The sequence below is a fragment of the Chelonia mydas genome, chromosome 3 (genome assembly GCF_015237465.2).
Source record: "Chelonia mydas isolate rCheMyd1 chromosome 3, rCheMyd1.pri.v2, whole genome shotgun sequence".
NCBI classification, from domain to species: domain Eukaryota; kingdom Metazoa; phylum Chordata; order Testudines; family Cheloniidae; genus Chelonia; species Chelonia mydas.
Window position 1 is genome coordinate 192,568,226 of NC_057851.1, and position 27,117 is coordinate 192,595,342.

General features: G+C 39.4%; 1 protein-coding gene and 1 long non-coding RNA gene across 4 annotated transcripts; one reads left to right on the top strand and one right to left on the bottom strand.

The window, feature by feature from the left end:
* Window positions 1–1,135: 1,135 nt before the first annotated feature.
* Window positions 1,136–26,849, bottom strand: BTBD3 (BTB domain containing 3). 3 transcript variants are annotated; one of them, XM_043544038.1, is made up of 6 exons: window positions 26,727–26,807; window positions 24,886–24,891; window positions 11,107–11,371; window positions 10,483–10,573; window positions 9,870–9,988; window positions 1,136–5,520 (listed from the first exon to the last, which is right to left on the bottom strand). In XM_043544038.1, the coding sequence occupies exons 3-6, from the start codon at window positions 11,247–11,249 to the stop codon at window positions 4,488–4,490; spliced, it is 1,386 nt and encodes a 461-aa protein (XP_043399973.1). In that variant the 5' UTR covers window positions 11,250–11,371; window positions 24,886–24,891; window positions 26,727–26,807; the 3' UTR covers window positions 1,136–4,487. The 3 variants fall into 3 exon arrangements, with proteins under 3 accessions (XP_043399973.1, XP_037752062.1, XP_007064218.1); XM_037896134.2 differs by lacking the exon at window positions 24,886–24,891 and having other exon boundaries at window positions 26,727–26,849; XM_007064156.4 differs by lacking the exons at window positions 24,886–24,891; window positions 26,727–26,807 and having other exon boundaries at window positions 11,107–11,871.
* On the top strand, window positions 13,199–18,070 carry LOC122465254. Its single transcript, XR_006289958.1, has 2 exons — window positions 13,199–15,771; window positions 15,896–18,070. It is a non-coding gene; the product is annotated as an uncharacterized LOC122465254 (long non-coding RNA).
* Window positions 26,850–27,117: the final 268 nt, after the last annotated feature.

The following is a 27,117-nucleotide window of genomic DNA, read 5'->3' on the forward strand; positions in this document are numbered from 1 at the left end:
TGAAAGAATAGCTTATTCTCCACTCATTCAATGCCGAGTCTCAACAGAGAGGCTGAAGGTGCTGGTTTTCTGATGCAGTCAGTTTGTCCAGTTAAAACTGGACTGACACTAATTTATACTTTTTGTAGTTGATAACATAGATACCGTATGGTATGTGTCTCTAAGTACCGATGCAGTTAGCATAGAACAAGGCATAGACAGACCCTACTGGAGGAGCTTACAACACAGCTAATGGGATGCAATGGGAACACCAGCAGAGGAATTAATTTGAAATAATTAGGGTTTTTTTGTGGTTTTGCATCTCAATGTGCACATCATATGGTATGTGGATCAACAGTAGTAAACGATTTTAGAAAACCCATAACAAGTGATACTAGTTGGAATGTTTAAAATGTATTTTAGTTTGCATTTTAGGATCAAGTTAAGAATTCTCTCTTTTCCATGAGGGTGGACTTCTCCAGTTCTCTTTGAATGTCCCTTTCTTGAGTCTTTCCTAACCCTCTCTTTAGCTGGTTTGTTATTAGATCCAAAATCCTCAGAATGGATCACAGAAGGGTAGATTCATCTTCTTTGATGATTTTCTGTGAAGAAATATAATGAACTGATATTCAACTCTGTTGGGAAAGAAATGGTTGAATGAGAAGACTCAAATTTCCAACAGGGAACAACCTCTTTCCACTAAGCCTGCATCATAAATCTTTCTGAATTCTATCAGTGTACCCTGTTCCAGAATCTTAAGGACTGACAGCGATGGTCACTTTCAGTACCCGCTGTCTTTTAGAATAAACAGAATGACACACCAGCCCCCCCACCCAGCTTGATAATAGTAATAGAAAATATTAAAATGCTAGTAGACAAGAAATTTCATAAAGCATATAAATGAATTCATTCACTCCATCTCATTAGCTTAATCGTCACTCTTAACAATGTAACTGATTAACATATTCATTGTTCTTCCTTGGTTTTGCCTCACACTTTTACTTCTTTTGGGTTCAAAAGATCCCAGAATACCGAAGCTTAACAAATACTCTCGCACAATTATCTGGAACAATGGAAAACACTAAAAAGAATAGCCAAAGTAAGGATTTCACTATTTATTCCATGGATGCTTCAAAAATACCACAGGAAACAACTATATAAGAACCAGTTTTATTTATGTGTTTAATGTGATTATACACATTCATGTGTCTAACAAGATCTGCACTGTTACATTAAAGATACAGTACAATAACATTCAACATGAGGTACTTCATATTTATATATCTGTCCTTCATAAATAATGCTGTAAGCCTAAGGTCAAGCATAACGGGGTGCTGTGACCTGAAATTCGCTGACTTTATTACAACAATTAAAAAAAAAAACAGTTCAGTGCAATAAGTATGTAGAAATTAGAACATTTAAATACTATTTCGTATCTGCTTAAAGCATATTACATGACAATGCCCTATCTTAGTTCCGCTTACTAGCAAAATCAATATACAAGTAGTTAAAGACTGCCATAAAATTCCATTCACATAATGTTCTTTTTGCTGAAGTTGTATTTGTTGCAGCTTGATACATCAGGTGCTTTCAACATATAGATCAATATTTTCAAACTTTGATACCTCAAGTTAGTTGACCAGACCTAGATCCATATTTAGGCACCTAATTAAGTGGCCTGACGTACAAAAGTATGTGGCAACAGCAGATTCTATTTACTGCAATGGGCTTGCTGGTGTCAAGCACCTCTCAAAATCAAGCACCTCTACTTAGGTGTCTATATTTACTGATCCAAGCTTAAATAGTTTGACCGTAGGCAACAACTTTAATTTATACCTGGAACAGATTAAGAGGAATTAAGCAAGAAGCAGAGCTTTCATTCCACTTTGTCAAAAATATTCAAGGGATAACAAGTAAAAAAAAAAAAAAAAAAGCTAATTTTTTACATATCACAGCTATACATTAATTTGATCCCATAACTATCTGTTCCAGCCAGTCAGTTTAATAGATGCTAAGCCTTTATTTGTAGATAAATTAAAAGCACCAAAAAACTAGAGCCAATCAGAGACTGGCTTGTCCATACTAGTAGAGTACACTTTTTGTCCCACTGTGAGGCACGTAAGTCTGTTCTAAACGAATCAGAATGCAGCTATTTAACAATGTTACAGCAAGTAACTGTCACTCTACCCCGTAAGCATCATTCAGACAGGGCCATTATGTCAGTGTCAACCATTTCATATACAGTAACATGGCCAGTCTTTGCTTCAAAATTTATTTTAAATAAATTCAACTACTGTTCAGATAATGTCTAAAAGTAGATGACTATTATCTCATGACAATCTTACATTCCTTCGTTGTCTCTTCAATAAATATTTCCCCAATCCATAAAATTATACTGCACGTATATTTTTGGTTGCAGAGAGACCTAAACATAATTAACTGGAGCTTTAAAAAAAAAACCCTTCAGTTTTCCAGGGAGCATACTGTCCAAATCTCGCTAACAGTCTGGTTTAGGTACATCTGTTATAAAAAGCATTTTCTATATATTCTGAGGGTATTTAATACTTCAGAAAGAACGTATTTGCTCATATATGTAAAATTGTAACCATTACAGTGAATAAAGAACATGGTACTTGCAGAATAGTCTTCCCCTCGCTCTTCTTTTCATCATCCACGGGACAGGGAAGAGACTGGCTTTGGCCTTCGAGTTTTTGATGCCTACTCCAATCCAGTTGTTATTACTCCAGATCATGTTTTGGCCACTGCAGAAACATACCGGCACTTTGAGATGGCCAGAGGCCAAGATTCCAACAGTCAAGGAGTAGGTGGAGCAATAATATTAACTGATAAGTAACCATACGGGAAAAGCGGTTCCGTTGTAAAACTGATGATTACAATTAGTGTAGCACAGACATTAGTCTTTAGCCTAGCCAAAGACTCATTTGGTCCTCTATTTTAGCTTAAAATATGGAAAGCAAGTATAACCACTTCAGAGATATTATAAAGGTGAGACAAATTACCTCGGTAGTGTCCTCTTTGTAAGCAAATGTTCATAATCTAGTGACTAAGGATTTCCTTTTCCAAAGAGTGGATTTTATAAAGTTTAAATGGTACTTGGATCTTTAGTTACACCGATTTCCTTCCCTCTTAAACAGCAATGAGTCTGTAGTCCCTTCCTGCTAAAAATAGACAGGGCTACAGAAAGCTTGAAAAGTAATTCAGAAAAAAAAAAAAAAAAAAAAAAGCTTTTGGACCACACAATCCTCCATTCCACATTTAAATTAAAACTAATTGCAATAGATCAGACATAAGTTTCCCCTCACTGTATTACACTTGGTGCTCACCACCAGGCATAATCCACTCTTGGGAATTTCCTTGTTATCATCTATTTAATTATCTGCTGAGTCAGAGTGTGTGGCAACAATATAATAAAGCTCACATTACAGAGAAAGAAAATGTAACTCAGGACTAGTACGTTACTGTGCAGTGATATTTATTTTCATTTTTACAGGGGAAACCCCCGCCCCCCTCCAAATGCTCTAGGACTATATTGGATAAAGAAATGTAAATTAACCTATCCTTTGTCTCATGCTGGATATCATCACCCAGCTATTTAGTAGTGGGCCAAATGAGAGCAATTTTAAAAGCATCTCAGTATAAGTATTGCAACATTTGGTTAAATGGGCAAATGCTTCAAAGCCACCTACACAGTTTGTGTGTACACAAGTATGTCCCAGTCTTAAGGCAACGAGTCAAAGGAGCTCAAGAGGGTGCTGATGGGAAAAGCTGCATGAGCCCAGTTCATCCTGGCTGCAACTATGATCCTGCAACTGTATAAAGCCGCGTGTAGCTCCTTGAATGTTGCCTGCCAACCCTCACTCTCTTCTCTTTCAGCCATCCCCAATACAGCTGGCCACATACAGGACTGGCTTGCCTCTATGGGGCTTCACGTTCACACACAAGCTTCTCTTCTCTTATCTTCCCCCTAACACTTGACTCAGCTGTAACAACTAAAGCAGCCCAGCCTTGTGGAGCCCCTTCCCTGACTCTGAGCAGCATGTTGCCTTCTGGAGAGTTGGGGAGCAAAAAATAATGAGAAGCAGAGAGAAAAAGACATGAGACGGAAAGAGAAAATGGACCAAAAGAGGCAGCATCCAGTGTATTGGGGGGCACAGTCCGTAGGAGACATGAGGCAGGGCATCCATCTGCTGATCCATTGCAAGTAAGGGCACGCCAACAAGACAGGCTGGGAATCATGGACGTAGGTATATCTGACTCAAACAAAGCTTTAGGAACTTCCTTGCTCTTAAGAGCTTCCAGTTAAAGTTGAATATTACATTTACATTTCATCACCAACAAGGCTACAAGTCCAGCAAGCAGTAACTATCCACAGCTTTTAATTACATATGCTCTGTACTGATCACAGCTGCAGATAACAAGCTAAGCATCAGTGGGTCTGAACCAGATGTGTACTTCAGGTCAAACTCTTCCTCTGGAAACATTTTTGCTCAGGCGTAGAATATGAGTTCTGGAATCTGCCCTCCCTGCACTCCAGTGCCATTAGTACTGTCTGAAGAGCACTGGAATTGAACAGTTACCTTCCCACACTGAACTTCAGTCATTCCTTCTTGTCCAAAATAGCTTAGTTCATTGCCATCCAGTATCACACTAGCTGTATAAAAGGTATCGGGCTCAATCTGCACTGGATACTCAAACCACACTGGGAAAGTGTTGCTCGATCCATCTGAGAAATACTTGCTCAAGTTCTGGCCTAGGATAACACCTTGGCGCTTAAGTTCGATCTTTGCGCTATATTCTGCTGATCCACAACTAGAACCATACAGCCCAAAGCCGGCAATGAAAACTCTCTTATCCACAGCAAACTGGATGCTGTCACATCGACCCCTGTAACGCCACTGGTTGCTGCGGTAGGCGCAAGACTGGAATCGGTGGCAACGCTGGGGGACAAGGCCTTTTCGGGCATTGCTCACAAACTCTAATTCTGGCTTTTTGGCAGCTGTATACCAAAGGAAGATATCATTGGTTTCATTGAGCGTCAGCACCCCGGACTGAGCAGCACCATTTGCAAAGTCGTCGAGTGCCATCGTAGGGATGCGAATCAGGTAGAGAGCTTTCCCTAGAACCTTGCGTTTATTTTCTATGCTAACAGGTAAATCTTGCCGTTGACACTCAACTTCAGCCCAGTTAAGTGCAGCTTCGAAAACAACAATTTCTTTGGCATTCAGCGTCTCCCTTCGGAGGATGCTTTCAAGCGTCTGAAAATCAATATCGCAGAACCCCTCGGATTTCAAAGCCAGCTCTGCTTGGGCATCAATCACTTCCCAGCAGCGCTGGGTCAGGTCAGGTTCCTCAAATAAGCAGCTCTGGGATAGCAGCACACAGGCATTCTTTGCACTTAGGCTCGTCTCTAGGAAGTTGACACACGCTCGGGCAAGATGAGGAACGATGTACTTCTTGGCAGCATAAAGAGTGGCCAGCACGGTATCAGCAGCTAAGTCAATTTCATCACAATAGATGTATCTGAAATAAAATATGCACATGTAACACTGCTCTTTAGCAAAAAGACATTGACTGTCAATAACACATGAAAACTCGAAGCACAGGGCACTTGAATGGTGCAGTGCAGTCTTAAACCTAAGAAATACCTTCTGGAAAAATCAAACCCTGCTTCAAATTACATGATAAAGAAACTACAGGCCAAAGTCATCCATGGCTTAAGCTCATCAAAGTCAGTGGGCTTATGCTAACGATGAATTGGGCCTTTCATTTGGGTCACAGAAAAACTGATAAAACTATGAAGTGCTACCCCTTCAGTCCCATTTTCTTCCAAGTTCAATAACAGCTGCTTTCAATAATGAGGTAGATAGTGCACGCTAAACAGTCAATCAGCAATTGCAATATGGTAGTGACTCTAATGTATCCATATCCTAGCAAACTTGGGTGAACAAATTCCAAATAAATGACTTGATTAATGAGATTTTTTCACCCCCCAAAAGGGTTCATGTCAATCAAGGTTCTTGAAGAAGGGCTGGTTTATACGGCTACAGTTAATACTGTCTAGGATATGAACTTCAAGTGGGCATACATTGAACTTCCTTTTGTGGTGAACTATATGGTGACTTTATTCAGACACATGTGCAAAGGAAAAGAAAAGTGAAGTTTTCAGCAGTAACACACACTTCACATCAGACATGGGTGCCAAGACAAACTGGTTGAATATCTAGGCTCTCAGAAGTGTAACACTGTCGAAATACATCAAATACCATGCATCATCATGCCATAGCCTCTAAGAGTTGCAATCAATTGATGAAACCTCTTAAGACTAACTAACCTCAGATTGTAAAGGGAAGGATTTCATGTGTTTATTGATGCTACAACATGCTAGCTTCCCCAGAAAAAATGTATTCTCACACTTTCCTAGGGAAGAAAACTTGTTAAGACCCACTGCCATGTCAAAACAGAAGAGACTCAGCTAAATTCTATTTACGTGATAAAATTCCTGAGGTCCACTACTATTGGGGAAGTAATGAATTAGCCACTTTGTTTTTAATATCTCACACATGAGGTCCGACCTATTCAGGGTAAATGCATTCTGTTAGAAACAATGTTAAACATAAGTTTGCCTTTATAGTGAACAAGGGAGTTACGTTTAAAAATATGCTTGTTGGTTGTGGCTGATAAAAGTCCTTGTCCACACTAAAGGCGAAATTGCATTTCATGCTAATGAAAATGTGTTAGTTAACTGGTTTTCTAAAAAGATGCATTTTCCCAGGATATACAAGGCCTAGGAGAATAAATGATAAAATGACATTTACTGGATTAGTATCAACCCTGATCTCATTATGGCTGTTTTTGTTTTTACTGTAAATATGTATAAATCTTGTTTTGTTGTTTGGTTTTCATGAATCAGGATATGGCAGACTCAACCTGCCTGGGCAGATTTCCAGTTAATGATGGAAAACTAGTAATGTACAACATGTAATGGGGCAGAGAATTATGAACTCAATTATGAGTTCTAGAGAAATTGGGGTCAAATAAAAATTAGATATATTTTTCACAGTAATGTGCCTCTAAAAACTCTAAGTCACACTTAAAAAATTCTATTTAGAGTATATAACCACCAAGGTGATGCAATGAAATGTAGGAAGTAATGAAGAAAAATATTAATATAGGACTGAATCTTGCGACCTTTAGTTCTTGACTTCAATGAGACTACTTGCAGGAGTAAGAATTACTCATGCAAGCATAAATTGCAGGTTTGGGTCCCTAAGGCTCTATATATTTTCTTGTTTTTTCTACCATAGTCTCTCCAAATTTGTTCCATTTTATAATTCTCCTCCTCAATTTCCAACTTCTTCTCCTTTCTATTCTCCTTCTCTGCTTGTTAATACAAAAAAGTAGGGCAGCATCTGTTTTAAATTTAAACAGTACAAAAACTGCGAGTTTAATATTCATGGAAGTGGAGAACTAATATCACTGGTTTAAAGCAGCCATAGCACAGATAGGCTGTCTGTAGCATTCCACATTTCTCATCCTGTCAACGCATCTCTATCCTGATCTGCAACTGCAGATATTCCAGTCCTAGCCTATTCCTCAGCAAAGTACGTTACAGCTGTACAAATTGTGTGATGTGCACAGGCTGAGATTAGAATGAGACCGTGAGTCTAATTTTAATTTATTATTTGAATCCTGGTCTTCAGTGTTAAAGACACTAACTGAGTGTGCCAACTAGGATATGCATTTAACAACATGTAATTGTTTTGTATTTGTACAACTACAGTGAACAGCTAATCGATTTTGCTGGGGGTATAATTACTACATGCCAATAATAGACACTACTGAAGATTCTGCATCTAATAATAGGTTTACTGGTGTTCATCTTCCATATGTCCACTACAAAATTAACCAACTAAACACTATTAACAACTAATACACTAATCTGTATTTGTGTGTATCACATAATAAGAGTTCGTCTTAGAAAAAGATGAGTATTTCTAACTCTTTCTTTTCTTACAAAAGATTACACTGTACTCCTCCTGATTGTTGAAAAGGGGACCTGGTGAGAAGAGGGCTCAACTAAATGCTCCTCTCATTCCTGCTTTGCAGGGACGGGTGCAAATTCTCTTCTACTCTTCTTCCTGTAGCCTAAGTGTTTTGGCTCTTCAGTCTCAGGCTGCTGCTTGGAAATGTTTTGAACATCAGTAGAGATACTAGAGCTTTCTGCAGATTCAGGGAGACAGCGCCGCATCAAATTCTCATTTGGAAGGGAATCTGCACGACCATAATAACTAGATTTTTTTTTTTTTTAAATGAAAGCTTGGATTCTGAAGAAGCTGATGATGGAGTCCTCCCACTTTTCAGAGAAAGTTTCCTAATTTGCTATTGTCAAGAGAATTCATCAGGCATTGGATTTCGGTATTAAAGTTCTCGTTTTTTGTTGTACAGTTTGCCCCACTGTACAAATCTCTTCAAGCAGATTTCAAAATCCATTTGTTCTTTAAATGACAGGGTTAATGTAGCAGTAATAAAATTATGTAGAAAGAGTTGGTGTTCCAATAGAAAAGAAAAATTCAAGTACCTTATATTCGCCCCTTGCAGAGAGAAAGTCTAACTACATCTCACTCTGTAAAGTTAAAGTTTTAGCTGTATGAAAAACATGTTTTAAATAGCAATGTGGAAAATAAAGATTGTAATGTATCTATTCACATGTGGTGTTATATCATAACTTTGTCTCAATTCCATATTAAAATTGCTGAGTGACCTTTGAGCTTCATGGAGAAGCTTTTGTCAACATGCAGCCCAAATATTTCTGATGGGTTCCTGCTGACAAACTGAAAAGTCTGCAGCTGCATGCAACTTTGTTACATTTCAATGGTATGGTAGATATAGTGTTCAAAGTAATTGTTTGCAATCACAAGCTAATCGAGGCAATCCATGAAGTATATTTATAAAGTTGGTAACTAGCAATTTCACGATTGCATGCAACAAAATCAGTAGCATATTAAAAGGGCCTGGATATTGATCTAATTAAAATGAGAAACAACAGGGTCCAGAAGTAACCAATGACAGTGTTAAATACTGGAGGAAAAACCTCCAAATTATAGAGTTTGATTTTCAAATGGAAATTACATCATGCAAAGTTTATAATCACAGTCCAAGGATAATTCAGCAGGGGAACAATTAGTATTTCATTCCGTTCCCTTTCATCCAGTGAAAAAGCAACCAAGTTCTGATTCACGCTGACAGAAAGAAACCAGATATAGAGGGAGGGGAATAAGTTCATTTAAACAGCCCTTTTATTTTTAATACTTTCCAAATGCCCCAATAATAAATAAAACAAAGAAAGGTTTTACTTTTCAGGGCTGCATTCAGTAACTCAGAGGTGTTTTGAACAGACAAGAACTCTGTACAGTAAGCGTACAAAAGAGCTAACACAATGTCAGTGTATGAACCCAGAAATTCCAATTTTTTACTTTTCACTATACTTTAACAAAAAACCTATTTTATGTTGAGAGCTGACAATTCTTTTTAGTAACTCCCTTCCTTTGTGTAGCAAGTGTAGGGACAAATCAAATCAATAGGCATTACGATATACAATGTGCTCAAAGATCTCCTGTCAGTCATTATTTATACAACTGCCTGCATTAGCCTAACGTTTCCATGTCTAGAAATAGAGGGTGGGAGAAAAGTTCAGTGAAAATAAAAGTTTTAAACAATAAAAATATAGCTGAAGGCATATTTTTGAACAATTACTTCATTTCTAGTTTTATGCCTCTGTTTAGACGGCTATCCAGTATTTTAACTGTGACGCTATTGCTGTGCATACACAGCATAAACAAATACATTTCCAGCAGAAGAATGATGCTTACTTCAGCATAGCGAGAAAAGCAGCAGGCTCAACATCTGGTATACGAATTTCATCTTTGTCCTCAGCCAGCTCTCCGTAAAACATTGCATGGAATACAGAGCTCCCAACAGCTAAGACATACTGTTGAGAAAGGGAAATCTTATTTCATGCTATAAACTGCAAGCATTGCCAACAAAAACAATGAGAGACAGCCACTACCACTATGAGTATACTAGCTTCATGGGCACAGAAATTAAATACTATTATGTGAGAACGAAGACAAACCTACTAACAAAATTACATGTTTTCCTACCATTTACCTCGTACAATTAGATGTTTTATCTTCAAAGAAACAAGTGAATTCCTGAACTTTATTACTTCTAGAAAATCTTCACAACACTAACCATAAAAAGTTACAAAAAACAGTCTTCCCAACTTTACATAAAGCCTCTTTTATCACAACACAATGTTTAATTGGAAATACAAAGAAAAGTAAAGTATTTCACTGGACAAAGGCATTTCAAAATTTATGTCTGTCACGAAGAATTGGAGTCTCCCACAGTAAGTTACAATGTTACAGTTGAAGTTACTCTTCCTGTTCCCACATCTGAACTGATAATGCAGCTGTTGCTTACTTTGTGTCCTGGCAACCGCTGGGTCCCACCTGGTGGCCCAACCACAAAATGAACATCTGCCATCAAGTCATTGTTGAACATCACTGCATTTCTACAGACAGAGGCAATGTGTTAATTTATGTAATCTGGCATCCGATTCCCACCCCAGACCCATGAGATTAAACTGCTTAACATCTTAAAGTAGCACTTCAGTAACAAACCAGCTAAAGAACAAGAGAACAAACAAAAAAACACGTCACACAATTTGTGATCACTTTGCACATGATCACACACAAATATACTAGGGGAAAACAGATCCAAGAAAAACTTGTGAAAACTTTTCAAAAAGTGAACATTAAAATCAAGAACATGTATTACTAAAACAAACAAACATGTAAGTCTGCATGCAAATACCTATCAAAGTACTGCAGCTTACAACAACATTTGTACTACTTCAGGAAAACAGCTGCACTGTCCGGAAAGAGATACGAAAATTTTTCCATGACCAAATACTTGCTTTGGGGAAAGGAGTAGCATGTTTTATTCAATGTGTATAAATGAGAAACTAAATTTAACATTGCAAACCCCTTTTGCTACAATTCAACGCTTCATTTAAACATCAAAAATAAATTCTCCTCAACTTACCTCTCTCGGATGGTGGGATAAAGCCCTTGCCAATTGGGGGCAGGGATAGTGTTGTTGTTGTTGAGGTTTTGTTGGTGGTATTGCTGGACAGCAGTTGTATTAGGGTTGGCTGGTTTCTTTCTGGGAAAAATATCAGCAGCCATCTTCTTCTTCTTTTTGGTCTTCAAGGTAATGATTTCATAGCAAACTGGAGGTAACTTGCTGCTGCTGCTGCTGCTGCTATTTCCTTTCTTAGAGCTTTTCTTGGACCTGTTCTTGACTGTCTCTGGAAGCATCAAGAAGAAGGTGAGACATTTCATGTTCTTTCCCTTGTCATCTACCATGAGTATCCTTGTTTGTATAGCTAGATAGCCTAACTAGGTAAGAACATGAAGAAAATTTAAGTGGGAGGCAAGCTGTTAAATAAAAAAGCAGCAAAGCTGAGATTTTGCTTCTTTTCCAGCAAGACAAGGTGACCTTTTCAGTGTACTGAGTAAGAAATTGGCTTTAAGTTTGATCCAGGATTTGACTTGTTAAATACATCTCCATCATGACTCCCAGTTTTATTTACTTGCAAGCTCTTTTCCAAATTCCCTGAAACTGAATCACCTCAAAGTGCTACACTGTGCAAAGAGAGTATGCATCTAGCTATCGCACTGGCTTTTTGAATTAGGCTAGCAAGATGTGCCGTAGCACTGCTAGGCTGTTCAGCTGGCTGAACTTGTGTGTTGAATGGATCTGAACAGAGTAGGTATTACAGCCCTGCAGATGGAGTCAGACAGCCAGTGTTTTGAGCCAATAGCTGAAGTCACTGATAACGATTGGACCCAGCAGCACAGTGACACCTATTGTAATGTGCATAGCTCTAATATTAAAGGGAAAGCATTTCATGTGTAGTCTATGTAATAAGGGAAATTGCACAGTTACATCAGGGCATGACTAGACAGGAATGTATAAATTCTATGTATCTTTTATCTTTTAGTTGTCCTTGATGGTACTCAGATTTTCACAATTATAAGAAGAGCCCCACATTAAGTAAAAAGATGAATAGCTTTCTATTTAAATATTTCTATTCGAGAGACACTTTGTGAAGTAGTGAATATTCCATGGAGCTCTACTACGTATTTCTGTTGAATTCTCCCAACCCATTATTACAAAAATATAATGGTTAATCAGAGAACGATATTAATATCAGAAGTAAATTAAAGCAAATTAATTTGCAGCATAAAAGAGAAAGATGAAGTTAAACAGTGCCTTTTGGTACAGTTTATACTCTGGTCCAACATGAATAGAGAGGAGGTCACAGCTTTAGCTTTAACTCACTATGTTTTTGCTAATATAAGAGTCTTTGATACCAGTCCCAAATCACTGAGCAGAACTAATTAAGCCAAGTTACACCAGATATGGTTGCACTGCATCAGAAGAAAACTTCTAGATGTGCAAATCAGATTCAAACAGCGTCCATACATTTAATCAATGTTTCAAAGCTTTAGATAAAAAACTTTGCCTTATCTAAGGAGTCTGTCAAAATCATAGTTTTAGGTGTGAATAAATGCAGATTTCATTAATAAACACATTCTGAAATAACAGGAGAATTACATAACTAAGCCTACCTAAGCCAACCAGTTTTATTATGAAAGAATTGTACTTTTCAGCTACCGACTTGCTCAACAATCTAAATGTAGAATTGGGCGGCCTTAGTGTTGAGCTGAGCATCATGAAAGTTGACAGACATAACTAAAATTGGTTTTTTTCCCAAACAGAAGGACCCCAAAATATCACATTAAGCTATTTATTTTTTAAATGATCCACTACTCATAGACAATTTCACTATTTTCTTCACAATTTTTTAGAAAATTAAATCTAGTGATTTTTAGGCCAAACCAGTTTCCCAAGACAATAGTACAGCTGTGGAAGAGGGAGCTAAAAAATAGAAAGTGAGATCCTGGCCCCATTGTAGTCAATGGAAGTTTTACCATTGGACTTCAATGAGGCCAGGATTTCACTCAAGGTATTTAATGGAACTTGGTTACAACCCCAATTCTTGGAGTCATCACCATGACTCTATAACAAACATGTTCAAAATGTCTTTAATTCCCATTAATTACAAGAACTAGCTGCAGGCTGTTCATTGACTGTACGTTCTCCCTGTCCCACTCCTTTCTCCAAAAGAGTATAGGCTGCATTAATAGAATGGCTCTGTGTTTGCCTTAGGCCAACAACAGGATTGCATCCCAGCAAAATGACAGAAATGTAGCAAACTCATGGAAAGTATCACAGATGCTAAGCCTTTTCTCTTTAGTAGGATAATACTACTACTTCACACTTACATAGTGTCTTGCATCTTAAAAGCACTGTACAAACATTGAGAGACAGGTTACGTAACCTCAAATGACAGATATATCCTAGCAATATGGTTATAGTCTGCCACAGATGGAAGATTGTCAACAGAAAGATTGGGGGGGGGGGGAGTTGATAGTCTAGGTCATGTTAGTCATCAATGAAAAAAAATACACTCTGCAGAAATTTCTCACTATAACCCAGATTTAGGGAATTTATAACACGGGATAAGGGGCAGTGACTTTTGCAAAATTTGAGGGTTTTTGTTTTTTTTTTTAACGAAATCTTCTAGCCTTTCTGGTTGTGAAGATAACCTTCTGGATGTGCACTGTTTTCTTCCAAAGTCTCCCTGGGAAAGACATTTCACAGGAAGAAGGTTTCAAGCTTTTACAGATACAACTAAATGAATGTTCTAGCAAATATTGCAATGATCTGGTCTTCAATGTATCAGTCTGGCAGAAGGCGAAAGAGAAAATAACATGCATGGGGAGTCAGAAGATCTATAGAGGAGATTAGGTGTGAAAAGGTCCCTTTTATAAAACAATATTCAAATACACTAAAATTAGGATTTTCATGGGTGTTTTTTTTTCAATTAATTTGCCAAAGGTAATCCAGAAGTTATGCCCAGAATTATTTCCAGTACATTTCCAGCGGCCCTCTCTTGTAACTGTTTATGTATTTCTTAAGGCAAATAGAACAGGCAGATCTAATGAACTCAGTCTTGGAAAAAGAAACATTAAACGCAAACTGGCTGGAGTCAACCATACTTCAAACTTCTGGAAAATATAATGCATGTATAGTAAGTCTAGGTGCAGTCCTCTGCCACACTTTCTTGGGAAAAGAGGAAGAAGAAAGAGCTGATGTATATTCAATCTAAATAAATAAACAATCAGACAAAACCCTATTAAACAAGAAGATAATATCTAGATAATAGCAGAAAGCCCTATCACAATATATAGAAAATATGCCTACTTTGACTACTTTCCTGCCATGCAGCAAAATCCGTCACGCGGTGGCTGGAAGAACTGATGGTACAATAGAGACCAAGAGCTATGACAGATTATGGAGCTATGACATTTCTTTGTTTTTCCAGCTGCCATAAAACTGGTTTTATTTACTTAAGTATATAAAAGTCACATGAGGGTCACCCTTGTGTAAGATAGGAAACCATAGCAAAGTTGTGAACGAGAGTACGTGATCTAGGAACAGGAAAAACTAACATTTAATTTTGGGATTTGCAACCATTGGCCTCCAATGCCAGTGGAACAGAACAATTCCAGTCTGTCCCAGTACAGAAATACGATCTGTGCACAAATTACTAAGGTAAACATCATTAGCATTCTGTATAACACTGACTGTTCTTTCCTGCTTCTGGGGCTGTTTTAAACCATGTTCTTCTGCAAAGCTGTACTTTTCTAGCCCACATACATGTTAGTAACCTCACAAAGTAGTACTTTGACCATAATTAATACAAGTTACCTCTCAACTGCTCACTATTGAAAGACTAGTCGAGATCATCACAACAAATCAAGAAGTCTGCCTCTGGTGACAATATCAAGCAACCAAACTGATTATCTTCCACACTCTTCTCTGCAGAATCTAAGACGGTTTTCTAATGTTCTCTAGCTTTTCTTTCTTCGTTAATTCCCTATTTTATATTACCAGAGTGGAACATTTGTTTTAAAAACAGATTTATCTTCGTTTCGGGAGCAAAGCATTATAACTAGAAATAATTTTAAAGTTAAAATATGTAGGAAATTCACACTTAATTCTTCAAGCACAGGCAGGCAGAGTCCAAAACACCAGATGTTAGAAATAAGGAAGAAAACGTTTCAAGACTGAGATATTGTGCATTACACAATTCCCTTACAAACCGTTAAAGGAGAGTTATAAATCTATGGAAATCAGCTTCTGGTCACAAGTCAAAAAACTAAAGGCTACTTTAAATTCAAATTTAAGTAATATATGTGCAATGCTTTTCTTAAAATTAGCTTTTTAAGATTATAAAGTGCCTTGTGATTATTGAGAAGGATGCCAGAAGGGCGTACTACACTGCAAATGTTAATACAACTTTAACTATGTTGGTGCCATTATAATGACATCATTCAAAAGTCTACACATGCTATTAAAAAAATATTTTCAGGGACTGATGGCATTTTTCCCGAAAATCTGTCATGCTGTGGTAGCAGTGATAACTAAGATTTCTAAATCACCCTCTCTTATTAGGCTGTAGTTTTATCTCTGTTTTAATAAGCAGGACCCTGAATCAGAAGTAAAAACAATATTTCATCAGATTTCGCAGCTCTCTATCACCACAAGATCATGTTCACGGGAAGATAATTCTAAGTGAGTAATGAGAAAATTCATACTTCTCTTTTGTAAAGTAGCCAAGTATCTTCTCATTTGGTGAAGTAATTATTGCTATGCATTATTAAAATTATTTGTTCAAATTCTACATTTCCCTTCACAGAGAGCGTGCCCAGATTAAAAGGTACATCTTGATATATACCGTGAATGAATACTCAACGTCAGTGCTTAACAAAATCTGCCCACTGCTACTTTTCGCACAATGTCGGCTGAATTTAAGCTTTGATTTTAAAACAATGTGTAAAATTTGCCAAAATACCTAAGTGGCTTAGGATCCTAAAATCCATTGATTTTGCCTGTACTACAGCAACTGCAGCGGCATGGTTATGGCACTGCGGCTGTGCCACTGCATGAAGACGCTTCTTACATCTACGGAAGGGGGTTTTCCCATTGATGCAGTTAACCCGCCTCCCCCAGAGGTGGTAGTTAGATCAACAGAAGAACTCTTCTATCCACCGAGCTGCATATTTATGTTGACCTAACTACAGCACTCAGGCAATGTTCTTCACAGTCCTGAATGACGTACCTAGGCTGATCTCATTTTTAAGTGTAGACCAGACTATAGGCTCCTGAACCACGTACCCAGTTACCTTTCCCACCCTTTTTATCGTGAAGACCACATCTGAAGATACCTTCTGCAGTGTCACCTTTTTGAATCTGAAGAGAGAGATGCTTGACTTCCCCCAAGTAGCAAATTGTCAAAAACCTTTCAATTCCACAGTTCTGAATGGCCGCATGGAAACTGTCCAGAATCATGCAATTTCAATCTGGTGTTGCACTGGAGAAGTGGCTCTGAAGCTGTATTCACAAAGGACCCTCCAGAAAGAGAGGCTACAGAAAAGGTAGAGTAGTCAAGACCTCTGACACCAGCCAGGAATGTGGGGTAAAATAGCAGAGACCATTCCTATCTTAGAAAGGTCGAAAAGTTGGGGGAAAGGTAAAGTAGCACAGGAAAATGAATGGCAATATCAGACCAGCCCAATGGTCCATCTAGTGCAGTAGTTCATCTTATGGTGGCCAATACTAATAATATGTCTACTGGGAAAAATTCTTCCTAACTCTAGTTAGCAGCTGTCTTATGTCCTCAAGTAGGAGAGCTGATACCCCCTTATAAATTCTATCCTGGCTAGTCTAATTGCAGAAGAAGATCTTTTTTTCAGTAGTAACCTGTTGAACTCACTGCTCAGCGTAACACAAAGTTGTGCTAAAAAATTATCAGTTTTCAATTAGTTGCCCTTGATTTTCCCATTTTTTGTCCTCTTGTACTTGTATAGGGAGGGTGTGTGATATATCTCTCCATGCCATCTCTTACGGGTCTCCTCACTAAACCAGGGTTAATATTTTTAACCTGCCCTCATACAAAACTTTTCCCAAGCCTCTAGTATTTTTCACCACCCTTCTCTGGATCTTCTCTCAGATATCCTTTTTGAGATGGAGTGACCAAAACAGAACACAATATTTAAAATGAGGGAATAGCTTCGATTTCTATAATGACAGGATATTTTAAGTATCTTCTGGTTTGATTTCAATCAGATTTTAAATGCGATGCAAGTGTAAGGTGATAAAATGGGGGGCATATGGGTTTATCAGTTTAATCACATACCTACTAGTCAGAGGCTGATATGAGCCCCCAGTAGGTTCAAGGGACATGATGAATCTGGTAGGGATGCTAACACCCAAGTGGAGGAGAAGTCATTGTAATGCACCCCCTCCCGATGCTTTCTATATTAGCTTCCGGCTAGCAGGTTTAAAGTTCTCTAGCTAGTAATCCCCTACATTTTCAAAGCCCTTCTGTGCATGTTAAAGAAGACCATTCCTAATGGAGGGCTGGATTGTGCAACTACTGTTGACTTCACTGGGAATTACTCCTATTCAGTGGCTGCATAATCGAGCTCAGAATGTGACATAGCCCTTTTTTTTTTTTTGGTAGTTGTAGCTGACAGTACACAGTGGAGCAATTGTTTTACCATTAAATTAAGAGTTATGGATCCATTATAGGTATTATGCTTCGAATCAGACCAAATAGTTGACTACCTAGCCACATTAAATCTACAAGATGAATGTTTAAAGCTAGCCTTGTATGCTGATTTTAATAGAATTTGCTGCATGAATGTAGTCTGTCTGGACCATAGCTATAATGAGCAAGGTTTCTGATATCATGTGCTACAGGGATGCAGTCCTCAAAGTTGAAATATTGTTAAGACTTCTTAGCCCACAAACATTTTGTTCATCTGCATGTTGTAAATGGCATAGAAGAATATTAAAAGTTTTATCGCTACGCCACGTACAGTTTTCCAGTGTGCTGATACATATCATCTACTGCCAGTCAGCCTGGGGAATATAGGTAAGGAATATCCCAAATACAGTATTTAGAATTTAATCTATAAACACTAATTTGTTTCTTAATGGATCCAGGCAAAAATGAGTGACTAAAGACTACAGTTAATCTTAGACAAATTCTTGGATGAGTAAATCTGCAACTACACAACCTCATGATGAAAATTTACTTCAAGGTCTATAGAAGCTATAAAAAAAGATACAGTAATTTAAAATACTTAATTTCCAAATTGAGCAGAAAAAAATAATTCCTCTTTATGCATCCCCAACCCACTCAGTCACTGGAGTGTAAAGATTTTGGTTTCATTTAACCTCAAATTTTGCATAGTACCTTGAAAAATTGTAATTTTCCTCCACCAAATCTGTTGGGTCAAAAAGTAAGTTCTCTTCCTTAGTGATCGTCATTTTTGTTTCTAAAAACAGACCTGATAGCATTCAACCCTTTTTGTAGTAAGTGACAAACAGATCAACTTTAATTCTATCCTGCCTCTTACAAAACGGATGTATAAAAGAGAGACTGGATAGCTCAGGAAATTGGTAATGAGATACAGAGCTTTTCATCTCTAGGTCACAAATTCTAAATTGACAGAGGTCAGTCGTAATCAAAAGTCATTAGCATTTAATGATTGTTCAGTGCCCTATAAGAAAGGAGCTAGTGATCACAGCGTACTTCAGTAACTCCACCATTACAATTAGCAGCCTTTCTAGAGTCTCAGTGGAGAGGCTGAGTACTGAATGTCTATTCAGATTGAACTTCCCTTCTTTTCTTAAAGATAAGTCTCGTCAACACAGTTTTATATTGATTTAGCAATTTCAGTTAGCGGTGTGATTTTTTTAAACAAAATAGTTACATGTATATAATTCCAAATAAAGGTGCCTTATACTGATATAGCTTATCCCTTCCCAATGGGAATAGCTACACAACTCTAAGGCAGCTTTATATGAACATAATGGTGTCCAGGAGATTGTTCCACTTTAACTATACTGATATAGCTAAAGTATTGCAATGTTTGCACGTAGAGTAGATCTGTAGTTTCATCAGGTTTCAGCAGGGTTAAGGTGCACTGGCAGAGTAGATTGGGGAAGCTCACATTATAATTGCCTGCATTGTACCTGTTCTGTGGATGGAAGACATCAACTCCCTGGACTGTCAGTTTGGCAGCCCTTACAATTGGTAAAGAAAAACATAAAGGGAACCTTCAAAAAAGTCCTGTGTTAGGTACTGTAATGTAAATGTAATTGTTCCGTCATGGGTAAACTAGATAATGTTAATTTTGTTTTAAATTACAATTCCCGAAACATTACTACAAATAAAAAGTGCAGTTTAAAAATCTAAATCAAATCAGTAATTTGGCAGACTTGTGTTTATAGTGGGAGATTATACCTGGCAGCATTCAGTGAAAGACATTTTAAATGAGTTTAAAAACAGAAAAAATTGGCAATGTCTGTTATTTTCAATGAATTTTAAAAGGACAGAAAAGGAAAGCAAACATTAATCCAAACAGAAAAAAAAGAGCATGTAGCTCCATGGGCATAACCGTCAGTTCACAGCTGTTGCACTCAAAGTGTGATGGAAATTTTTTGTTTTGTTTTACTGACTCTTACTTTTCACAAAAATGGTGCATAAATGGTCAGCTGGTTATATATATATATATATATATATATATATATAGAGAGAGAGAGAGAGAGAGAGAGAGAGAGAGAGAGAGAGAGAGAGAGAATACTATATACACTTTTCATCTGAGGTGATAATTTCTGGTCACTGCCAACCTGAGCTGGATCTGAAACATTCAAGTTATTAGAAACCTAAATTTAAATGGCCCTTGGTCATATCACAGTGAGCCGAATTAATCTTTGGCATCCAGGTGAAAGACTTGGTATCCTATTACCTGTTCATAATTTTAAAAGCTTCCCGCAAGAGCTTTGTTATGTGGATTTTTTGCTAATTCAAGTTCAGAATGAGAGTTCCAAAGGTGAGATGAAAAGTAAGCGGTATTTTCCTTTGAAACTACTATTTTAGAAAGTTACATTTATTTTCCCATGATCTAAATATTTCAGTCACATTTTACCTAATAGATCAGTCATGCTCCAGTATTTTTATTTCAATATTTTCCCCTCCTTCTCACAATTTAGTGGCATGTGCTTCATTTTAATGAATTTTCACGATAAACAACAGAATTAGTTTTCTGAATACACTGTTTCAAACTAAAGATTTTTTAAAACCATTTTAGGGGTAGTTGTCCAGCAATGATTATCTAAATGCAGGTTTAATTTCCCTCCATGGTAACTCTGCCTAAGAGACCCCTGGAAATTCCATGGGCCTTGACTTCATAATGAGACAGAAATGGAAATAATGATAAGCTAGGAAGGAACAAATCCTCGTTTAAACAACTAATCAAACATGAGACGTTAAGCTATTTTAAGAGACCATGTGAGGTGAATGGATTTCTGGGTTAGCTTGAAATATTAGAAAGTTTTATCTAGTATGAAAAATCTTTATTTAAATTGTGAAATACTTTCCTCAAGTACAACTTCGTCTCACAGGACAGCAAGTGTAAAACAAGACAAGTAGTACTAAAAATGGAATGTATATTTCGTGCCTGGGTATACTTTTTTTAGCACACGTTAAGTGAATGGAGCAATTTTACTATAATCCTAATGATAGTAACACACTTTTTTTTTTTTAGAAGTGATGTTAGTAGGAGCTGAGCAAACTGGTTGATAGTGGCGGTGATTTTATAGCTATTCTAAATCCTTGAATTGCATTATATACAGAGGATTTTACAGAAGTGTTATACTCTGTACTAAAGATTCACAAAATGAGTCAAAATTCAGCACTAGTTTAAATGGTCTCAGTTCCACTGAAATCAACTTGACACTGAAATCTACTGGTCTTTGTGCTTACACTGTTAGTTCTGCAATTGCAAAGAGTTACTTCAGTAACAATTGCCTAATGTGACATTATTACTGTGTATTTAATTATGTACACAAAATGGACACCACAATGATGGGCACCTTATACATTTGTTATGAATAATATGTGGCTGCCAACAACTCCACTCTGATGCTGCAGAATAGACCCTGTGCATCCTCCACCATACTATCGTGTGGGCTAGGTGAGTCAGTGGTTAACTGATATTCAGCTGACAGAGGAAAGATTTAGAAAGGGGTCCTGGCCCTGAAAACATGACAAACCCAAGGATAAGAGATTCATGGCTATTAGACAGAGAAAAGCAGTTGGCCCAGTGGACTGAAAACTTGCTTGGTTTTCACACCCTTGAAGAAAAAGTCTTTGGGTCAAAGTGGAAAGCACAAAACTGTCGTCTTAGGGAATAAGAAAAGGAGGACTTGTGGCACCTTAGAGATCAACAAATTTATTTGAGCATAAGCTTTCGTGAGCTATATCCGATGAAGTGAGCTGTAGCTCACTAACAAATTTATTTGAGCATAAGCTTTTGTGAGCTACAGCTCACTTCATCGGATATAGCTCACGAAAGCTTATGCTCAAATAAATTTGTTGATCTCTAAGGTGCCACAAGTCCTCCTTTTCTTTTTGCAGATACAGACTAACACGGCTGCTACTCTGAAACCTGTCATAGGGAATGTAATGTTTTCAAACAAAATTACTCATATACATTTTTTTCCACCAATTGAGTGAATATTGGTCCACTGAATTGTCTGACCGGCGAGCCTCCTGGGTTATGCAGCTGTGTAGGCTGCTTCACTTTATGAAGGAGTACTTTCATCTCAGTAGTAACTGCAAAATGTTTGCCATAGCATTTTGTGACTGCATGAGTGCTCTGTAATTGGAGGATGTGCTCAGTAAATAATTAAAAATTCTACTGATTTGAAAAAAGAAAAGGAGTACTTGTGGCACCTTAGAGACTAACCAGTTTATTTGAGCATGAGCTTTCGTGAGCTACAGCTCACTTCATCGGATACATAGCATATCGTGGAAACTGCAGAAGACATTATATACACACAGAGACCATGAAACAAAACTTCCTCCCACCCGACTCTCCTGCTGGTAACAGCTTATCTAAAGTGATCATCAAGTAGAGCCATTTCCAGCACAAATCCAGGTTTTCTCACCCTTCCCCCCCACACACACATACAAACTCACTCTCCTGCTGGTAATAGCTATTACCAGCAGGAGAGTGAGTTTGTATGTGTGTGGGGGGGGGGCGGGGGGGGGGGGGGGAGAAGGGTGAGAAAACCTGGATTTGTGCTGGAAATGGCTCTACTTGAGGATCACTTTAGATAAGCTGTTGCCAGCGGGGGAGTGGGGTGGGAGGAAGTTTTGTTTCATGGTCTCTGTGTGTATATAATGTCTTCTGCAGTTTCCACGATATGCTATGCATCCGATGAAGTGAGCTGTAGCTCACGAAAGCTCATGCTCAAATAAACTGGTTAGTCTCTAAGGTGCCACAAGTACTCCTTTTCTTTTTACGAATACAGACTAACACGGCTGTTACTCTGAAACTGATTTGAAAGGTGATTCTATCGTGCACTGAGGTAGAGGTAGTCCTTCAGAATGTGAAGTAGCCCACAAGGCCCATACAGACCATTCATGGTTCAGCAGCACCCACTGTCCCCCTCCCCATTTGAAAAAAATATCGATAGCTTATTGGCTGGCAAAAACACCAGACTCCTTTGTTCTTCTTTCATAATAATTTCCATAGGCTACAGAGTTCCAGCAAGTGGAGGGCGAAGAAAGGAAGACAGGCCCAAAATACAGAGTTTGAAAAGACTGGAGCCAGGTGTACATGTGCCTAAACTTTTCTCCTCAGGTTTATAATAGGATGGTTTTGTGGTTTAGGCATTGGATTGGGGGATTCGTAGCTGGGTTCAATTCTGGGCTTTGCCATGGACTTTTTGAGTGAGTCCCTTAATCTCTTTGTACTTTGGTTCCTCATCTGTAAAGTGAGGATAATAACAATATTTTGTTCCTTCATCTCTACACTTTTAGCGGCATGAATTGTCTCTTACTATGTATTTATTCAGTGCCTGCCACAATAGTGCTTCAATGCCAGCAGGAGCCCAAATTAGGGGTAGGCAACCTATGGCATGCGAGCTGATTTTCAGTGGCGCTCACACTGCCCAGGTCCTGGCCACCAGTCCGGGGGGGCTCTGCATTTAATTTTAAATGAAGCTTCTTAAACATTTTAAAAACCTTATTTACTTTACATACAACAATAATTTAGTTATATATTATAGACTTACAGAAAGAGACCTTCTAAAAACGTTAAAATGTATTACTGGCACGTGAAACCTTTAAATTAGAGTGAATAAATGAAGACTCAGTACACCACTTCTGAAAAAAGAAAAGGAGTACTTGTGGCACCCTAGAGACTAACAAATTTATTTGAGCATAAGCTTTCGTGAGCTACAGCTCACTTCATCGGATGCATTCACTTCTGAAAGGTTGCCAACCCCTGCTCTAGATGCTTCTGTAATACAAATAATAATACGCATGTTTGTTTGAGGGTTTTTTGGGTGGGGAGGGAGGAGTGTGTGGGGTTATTTTGATCTACCACAGAAAACTAGCTTTTGTCCTGAATAGATCACCTTGCTACAGGACCAGTATTACATTTACACAAGTTCACAAAACAGAAACAACCCAATTTCTCATAATAGAATATGAGCCTGTCACCACTAGGTCTCCATCTTTAACTCGCCAAGAAGTAATTCCATGTCAACATCATCGATAGCTGTTTGGTGACATATCAGAAATGTTGGTTGTATGCAGGGTTTAATGGGCAAGTGTCCACACAATAAAAATCACCATCACAATTACTACCTCTGCTGTCAGCCTCAGCAAATAAGCTGAGGAGTCAGAATTACACTCACTTCTGCAGATGTTTCCTGCAGGTTGGAGTGGAGACATATTGGAGGAGCAACATAAGAAAATGTAAAGTGCTTTTGGCTGTATTGAACTGCAGAGGATAAACAGAGGACTTCAACCTCCAAAGCTGTCTATTGCTCATCTTTCACAAACACAGCAACACTGAATGAAGTTAAAAGTTAAAAGTTTTGAAACTAAAGAATTAATTTGGAGAATTCATTTCTATAATTAAACCAGAGATGTCATGTTTCAAGACAGAAACACCACTCTTCATAGAAAATAGTGAGACTAATTCTTGTCGGCTTAAAACAAGCGCCTTGACATAGGTGGTGCGTAATGGAGGCCAGGGGAGGCTAAGCTTTCCCAAACCTTGTGCTGCCAGAGGTGGGGAAATAGTGGATTTGGGGGCCCTGAAGAATCTCCCCCTGCCATGGCCCCTGATCTGGAGAAGCTCTCACTCCATGCCAAGCTCCAGGGCCACTGTAGGGACACAAAGCTTTTCTGGTCTAGGGACAGCGGGGTTGTGGGGGAGCCTCACGGGGAAGAGGCAGAGTGGGGGCAGGGCCATGGATGGGGTGGGGCCGCGGGTGACAGGCCGAACAGGGGAGGGGCTCTGGGCTTGGCTCTCCAGCCAGGGCAGAGAGCTCCATCACAATCCTGGCTGAGCTTTCAGCCCCCCCTTCTGCCCCCAGTGGGCCCGACTGAGCTTTCAGCCCTCCCACCCCCAGAGGGGGAGGGGTTGAGCACTGAGTGGGGGCGGGGTCTCAGCCAGAAGAAGGGGGCTGGGGCTAGCCTCCCTAAGGAGAAGCTTCACCCACCACCCATGCGCCCTGCGTCTATGAGTCTCAGATTAAAAAAAGATGAAGTGAGGCCACATATAGCATTATATACAATTAGCCCACCAACACCACCTTTCTCTACAAAGCCCTAAATGTTAATGTTTGAGACTACACAACTGCTAATAAGGTATGGTAAGACTACTAACAGAGCAAACCAGCTCTGTCACTCAGACAGAATACCTCAATGTACATGGACAATATTTCTTATTTTGATTTAGACGCATTAACAATTAATATTTAAACACACTTAAATATCAACATAATATCAAATCAAACACTTCATCATTAGAGGAAAAACAGATCTTCATTTGTTCAACTCATCCCCACTCAGGAAACAGCCTATTGTGAAGATCAACAACTTTGCTTCTTCCCCTCCCTTTTGGTGAAACAGAGTTCAAATTCCAAAGTTACTGGCTCTCAAATTACTAAAAATGCCCAGCCCCCCCCGACACACATATCTAAGGACTCTCAGCTGACTAGAACTTCTGGGGTAGCAGAACACATGAAGAAAAGTGGTCTTTAAGATAAACAGGATCCAAATCCCTTACTACAAACAGCATGAAAATTACTCTAAATTAACTTTTCTACTAAACTTGTAAATCAGTACCTTGGCTTGCCTTAGATGCTCCAGTTGCCTTCTCTGCATTTTTCTTTTAAAAGGAACATGGTCCCAGGTCAAACAGTATTTTAAGTTACTATAGTTAGCATCACCATTTTGGAAACTTACAAATAATATTTGTTTTCCAAATCAAGGGTGTAAACTTGCAAGCACTTACGTGCAGGAGTAACTTTATTCTCCTGAATTTATCTTCAAAAGGATTACCCTGCAAAGCAAAGTTACTTGTGTGTTTGCAGGATCAGGACACAAATTTATATTACTCCCACTTGTTATTTTATTGCAGAGTGATGAGCAAGTTAAAGTTGTTTATTTCTTGGTTCAGTCATACAGTATGGTGACAACAGCCATCTGAATTGTTGCCTAAAACGTTGCACAAGTTTAGCTAAATGCAAGTTTTAAACCCATTAAATTAAACTGGGGCAAGCCCATCCAGACACTTTTATTTCAGTTTAGTAAATTTAAATAAACCCCCCCCGCCCAGACGTTTGTATCAGTTTATCTAAAGTGGTTTAAAAACTGGCCCAACTTTCTCAGATAGACAAGGCCTCAGATTATCCTTTGGGAGCTTTTGTCCACTTCTATTTCCTTCCACTTTTAAAGAGACCCAAAATACCTCCTGGAACACATTACAAAAAGAAGGCATTTAATTTTGGAGTAACGCAATCTATAGCAAACCATTTACTTTCTTATTAGAGACATTGGCAACAAGCTTTTTTTTAAAAAAAAAAACAAAACAAAAACCAGGAATTCATTTGCTCAGGCCCCGCTGTGTGACATCTGAGGACTTCCACAACTCAGACGTGTTTTCATAAACAACCAGCACAAGAAGTTGTGACAACCCCATCGCCACCCCCACCAGTTGTTTGAGCTTTGCAAGGGGAGGTTTTGCTTTGCCCTTTGGCAGCTCCTTGCCAAGCATGCAGGAATGAAGCTGCAGGACCAGGGTCCGCAACACAGGGGGAAACTTCACCCAGCCCAGCCATTGCTGGGTGCAAGCAGGGGAAGAGGAGAATGCAGAACCAGCCCCCCCAGACCCTTCCCCAGCAAGAAAACACCCCCCCTCCAAACAGCCTTCCTACCCCAGCAACCACCTGGGCCTCAGCCAGCCCCCTCCCCGCAACCAAGAACCCCCTCACCCCCCTTAGCCCGCTCCCCGGGGCCCAGCCTCTTCGGCCCCCTCCCCGGCCCTCTCTCCCGCAGGGCGCATCCCCCCCCGCCCGGGCGCTACCCTTGTCCTCCCCGCCGATGCCCGCGGGAGGGAGGGTCGCCGCGCGCCCCCGCTCCCTGCACTGACCTCTCTCTCTCTCTCTCTCTCTGCGGGGCTGCAAGTCCCAGGCAGGGGCCAGGGCACCTCGGCACCGGGAACGCGCCCGGCCCGGCGCTCGCTCTTGCGGCGCGCGCGCGCGCACGCGGGGCACGGTCACTCGGGCGCGAGCCCGCCGCCAGCCGCTTGCGCGGTGCCGGTCCGCTGGGGTGCGGGTGTGGGTGCGGGTGCGGGGTGGGAGGCAGGGATGTGGGCGGGGGGAGGGGAATCAGTGTTAGGAGGTCAGTGGCCGGGCGGGGGAGGGGGTCTGAGGCTGAAGGGAAGGGAGGGGCTGTGGCTTGGGGGGGGGGTGCTGGCGGGGGAAGGTGGGGGCTGTGCAGGGGGGGCGTCTGTCTTGGGGGGGGAGGGTCTGTGGCTGGGA

Bases quoted from the DNA above. Each gene is read 5' to 3' on its own strand.
- BTBD3 (XM_007064156.4), bottom strand. From the start codon at position 11,429: ATGGTAGATGACAAGGGAAAGAACATGAAATGTCTCACCTTCTTCTTG. The intron at 10,574-11,106 runs GTAAGTTGAGGA...CTCTGTCTGTAG, and splicing joins TATCCCACCATCCGAGAGAG to AAATGCAGTGATGTTCAACA. The intron at 5,521-9,869 runs GTAAGCATCATT...ATTTTATTTCAG, and splicing joins GCTTTTCTCGCTATGCTGAA to ATACATCTATTGTGATGAAA.